The following is a 5,018-nucleotide window of genomic DNA, read 5'->3' as shown; positions in this document are numbered from 1 at the left end:
CCCCCCGCCCAAGGCCTTCACTTGATATTCTAATGCACTGTGCAGTCCTGCCTTTATCACATCGACTTTCTGGCCGGTCCCAACAGGATCACACCCACTTTCCGGGCAGCCCCCGCCCTTATCACACCCACTTTCTAGGTGGCCTCGCCCTTATCACACCCACTTTCTAGGTGGCCCCGCCCTTATCACACCAACTTTCTTGGTGGCCTTGCCCTGATCACACCAACTTTCTGGGTGGCCCCGCCCTTATCACACTGACTCTGGGTGGCCCTGCCCTGATCACACTCACTTTCTGTCCGGTCCCAACAGGATCACACCCACTTTCCGGGCACCCCCGCCCTTATCACACCAAGTTTCTGGGTGGCCCTGTCCTGATCACACCAAGTTTCTGGGTGGCCCCGCCCTTATCACACCAAGTTTCTGGGTGGCATGCTCTGATCACACCAATTTTGTAGGTGGCCCCGCCCTTATCACACTGACACTCTGGGTGGCCCTGTCCTGATCACACCCACTTTCTAGGTGGCCCGGCCCTGATCACACCCACTTTCTAGGTGGCCCTGCCCTGATCACACCCACTTTCTGGGTGGCCCTGCCCTGATCACACCCACTTTCTAGGTGGCCTCACCTGATCACACCCACTTTCTAGGTGGCCCTGCCCTGATCACACCCACTTTCTGGGTGGCCCTGCCCTGATCACACCCACTTTCTAGGTGGCCTCACCTGATCACACCCACTTTCTAGGTGGCCCTGCCCTGATCACACCCACTTTCTGGGTGACCCTGCCCTGATCACATTCGCTTTCTAGGTGGCACTGCCCTGATGACACCCAACTTCCGGATGGCCCTGCCCTGATCACATCAACTTTCTAGGTGGCCCCACCCTGATCACACCCACTTTCTGGGTGGCCCGCCCTGATCACACCCACTTTCTGTGTGGCCCCACCCTGATCACACCCACTTTCTGTGTGGCCCCGCCCTGATCACAACAACTTTCTGGGTGCACCCTGCACCCGAAGAGAGAGCGGCAGTGATCGGTCTTTATTACAGGAGGGGGCGGAGACAAGACCAGTCACCCTGCACAAGGAGAGAGATCAGCAGTGACCTAGAAAATGTTTTCCTGGCCGCCTTCGTGGCTTCTGAAGAATCGCCTGGTTGCGGTCAGTGATGAAGTGCCAACGATGACTATGAGGCCCAGAAAACAGCTGACAAAATATGATTCATCGCTTTTTAATAAAGAGCCAGGGGGGGGCAGCACATGGCAGCGTGCCATCCGTCACAAGAGGGCGGCGATGAGCTCCCTGAAGCATGACGGGTCTGGAGCGGGTCACACGCTTTTGCTCGCTCAACTCAACCATGATTGCGATCTCATTACCCGATAGCTGACTCTTTGGCCTCGTCAGACGGGGGCCCCCGCGGGACTCGCCTCACTGCCTCCTCTTTCCTCCTCTGCCCAATAATCACGTTTTGTTTTTTTCGTGCCTGAGATTTTTTTCGGCTGATTACAAAGACGGCAGAAACAAATGTACAAAAGAAACAAAAAAAAATCATTGGAATAAAGCCAAACGTCTTCATTTTGGATAGAGCAGGACATATAAAACCCCCATTGGGGGAGATTTTCCTTCATTTCCTGTCAACGGGAACAGGAAGTAAAAGGCAATCCCTCCAAAGTACGGGAAATCCCCATGATTAGGGATGTTATCACTGGGACTCTATGCAATGCAGGCAGTGGGCTGGCTCTTGGGAGGAGTTATGCAATGATCAGGGCTGGTGGGAGGGGCCGGCATGGTGCTGTACATAGCTTCCTGAGAACATCCCAGCACCCGGCTGCCCTAGCACTCCTCTTAAGAGCCCTCAACACTAATGCAAGCAGTGGGCTGGCTCTTGGGAGGAGTTATGCAATGATCAGGGCTGGTGGGAGGGGCCGGCATGGTGCTGTACATAGCTTCCTGAGAACATCCCAGCACCCGGCTGGCCACAGCACTCCTCTTAGGAGCCCTCAGCACTAATGCAGGCAGTGGGCTGGCTCTTGGGACGAGTTATGCAAATATTGAAATGCCTTAACGTGTCGTTGTCAGTCTGGAGTAGTGGATGTTCCTCGGGGGGCTGTATTTGGATGTAGACCACCCAAGGTAATACGCACGTGTGATGTTGAGCCTCCAAGATTGACGGAACTGAAATGCAATGGATAAAAGCGGTGGGTCCAGGGACAGTAAGACCGGAGAAGGAAAGGGCTAGATGATGTATGACCTGCAATAGATTATTTGGCCCTTCACCATGGTCCTATACAGTTGCTGGACGCCCAGATGTTGAGGGAGTCAATGGATAAAAGTGGTGGGGTCAGGGACAGTAAGACCGGAGAAGGAAAGGGCTAGATGATGTATGACCTGCAATAGATTTGGCCTTTCACCATGGTCCTATACAGTTGCCGGAAGCTCAGATGTTGAGGGAGTCAATGGATAAAAGCGGTGGGTCCAGGGACAGTAAGACCGGAGAAGGAAAGGGCTAGATGATGTATGACCTAAAATAGATTTGGCCCTTCACCATGGTCCTACACAGTTCCCGGACGCCCTGATGTTGAGGGAGTCAATGGATAAAAGCGGTGGGTCCAGGGACAGTAAGACCGGAGAAGGAAAGGGCTAGATGATGTATGACCTGCAATAGATTTGGCCCTTCACCATGGGCCCAGATGTTGGGGGAGTCAATGGAAGTGGTCATATGAGGGTGAAGTCCATTGTGCCCTTTATGACCACAGAGCCCATCCTGGCCATTCAGTGTCTCAATGGTTACTTATTGACCTCCAATGAAACACACGGTCTGCTGACCATTGGAAGAGAAAGTCCACGAGGTCTAAGTGGTCATCCATTCTTTGTAGAATTCAGTTGTCCGTCGGTGATCCATCCACCCTCAGGCCCTGTCACTTTCAACTCGGGGAAATCCAGAGGAAAGGGTCTGAATGGAGGGTGTCAGATTCCTCAGAGATACGTTTCCAGGAGGAGGCTTGCTGTCTCCTCCTCATGATGGACGGCTCTTGAAGTGTCCGGAGTCTGGAGGGCCTGTTTTGTTATTTAATGAAGTGCCTCACGATTGTTTCCTCTTTGTGTCTATTCAGAGCCTGGCCAAATGGGAGAGCGAGAACAAAATGGTGTGCGAGCAGCGACTCCTGAAAGGGGAAGGACCCAAGACTTCCTGGTCCAGAGAGATGACCAACGACGGGGAACTCATCCTGGTAAGAGAACCTGCCTACGGCTCGTAGCATTTTCACTACTTCCAAGACCTGAGACCTTATTCATTGGTATAAAGGGATTACTGAATACAACAAATTAAATAATTGGTATCCCCGACTGACGGGAACCAAACTGAATTCTTCTTCAAATGGAAACGAGGAAGATCAAACAACTCGAAAAGTCACTTTAGTGTTTCCCGTGCCAATTTTTATATGGAAGTTTTGGATGGTTGAGAAGGATTAGTGTGAGATTTTTATTTCCTTTACGTAAATTTTGCTCTTTTTTTTTTGCCCTGGTGACCTCACACATTGACCTAGGAAAATCCAAAATGTTATGGTTTTCACCGGAAAAAGGAGTTGAGAGGAAAAGGGACATCTGTTCCAGTGACAGCTGCTTCCCCCCACATTGGGAAGTCCTTTATTTAAATCCCCCACCACCAGTGCATTGCGCAATACTTAGCTTCTTTGCCCTAGACCTTCATTGTGTGGCTCTGCTAAGCCTCTCCAAGTGGGGTGCCCATTCTTGACCTTGCCCCATTCATTCATAAGGATGGTTCATACTCCACTGGATGGTTGGAGGCCACCATGAGTACGGACCATCCTTAGCTATAAATGGGCTCGAGGACCAGGCCAGGACTTTTGCTTACAAAGGCCATGGCATGTCAGTCATACCTCCTAACTGTCCCGCATATGGAGGGACCGTCTTTCATTTGACACCAACTCCCTCTGTCCCTCTTCCCTCCTCAGTTGTCCCTTTTGGCGTGGAAGTGTCCATTATCTATAACTGGGGGAATGTCAATGGATTATCCTTTATCTATAATGGGGGCGTGCCAGGGAAGTTATCTATAACTGGGCGGGTGTCTGGGTATTGTCTATTATCTATAACTGGGGGCGTGTCAGGGGAGTATCCATTATCTATAACTGGGGGTGTGTCAAGGCAGTGTCCATTATCTATAACTGGGGGTGTGCCAGGGTAGTATCCATTATCTATAACTGGGGGTGTGCCAGGGTAGTTTCCATTATCTATAACTGGGGGTGTGCCAGGGTAGTGTCCATTAGCTATAACTGGGGGTGTGCCAGGGTAGTGTCCATTATCTATAACTGGGGGTGTGCCAGGGTAGTGTCCATTATCTAAAACTGGGGGCATGACGGGGTAGTGTCCATTATCTATAATGGGGGGCGTGTCAGGGGAGTGTCCATTATCTATAACTGGGGGCATGACGGGGGAGTGTCCATTATCTATAACTGGGGGCGTGTCAGGGGACTGTCCATTATCTATAACTGGGGGTGTGCCAGGGTAGTGTCCATTATCTATAACTGGGGGGGTGTCAGGGGAGTGTCCATTATCTATAACTGGGGGAGTGTCAGGGGAGTGTCCATTATCTATAACTGGGGGTGTGCCAGGGTAGTGTCCATTAGCTATAACTGGGGGTGTGTCAGGGGAGTGTCCATTATCTATAACCGGGGGCGTGTTAAGTTCACTTCTTCATTCTTCTTTGTCTCTTCCAGTTCATGATTGCCGACGACGTGGTCTGCAAACGGATCTACATCAGGGAATAGACCCCTCCCCCCCGAAGCCTCGGAGAGAAGCTGAGATATTTTGCCTCGCCGAGCCCGTCTTCCCGAATCTTCTAAAACCACTTCTTCTAAAGCAGACATGATCCCGTGTACAGCCAAGCCTCACGCTCATCCTAAAATGGCCACGTCTTTGGAAGACGGCCGGCGATGACCACTTTCTTGCCATCAAAGACTTTGCCCGTTTGACTTCGACCCCCAAAGCGGGGCAACAACCCTTG

At 51.5% G+C, this 5,018-nt stretch overlaps 1 protein-coding gene across 1 annotated transcript in view; it reads left to right on the top strand.

Moving 5' to 3' along the window:
- Positions 1 to 4,919, top strand: part of LOC108802267 (cellular retinoic acid-binding protein 2) — a 19,054-nt gene extending 14,135 nt beyond the window's left edge. Inside the window, exons 3-4 of the mRNA XM_018574136.1 lie at positions 3,109 to 3,225; positions 4,732 to 4,919. Of these exons, the coding sequence (XP_018429638.1) occupies positions 3,109 to 3,225; positions 4,732 to 4,782 (168 nt within the window). The 3' untranslated portion in view covers positions 4,783 to 4,919. The remainder of the gene's footprint in view (positions 1 to 3,108; positions 3,226 to 4,731) is intronic.
- Positions 4,920 to 5,018: the final 99 nt, after the last annotated feature.

Source organism: Nanorana parkeri, unplaced genomic scaffold (genome assembly GCF_000935625.1).
Source record: "Nanorana parkeri isolate BGI_ZX_2015 unplaced genomic scaffold, ASM93562v1 scaffold2756, whole genome shotgun sequence".
Lineage (NCBI taxonomy): Eukaryota > Metazoa > Chordata > Amphibia > Anura > Dicroglossidae > Nanorana > Nanorana parkeri.
This window is presented reverse-complemented; position numbering and strand designations above follow the sequence as displayed.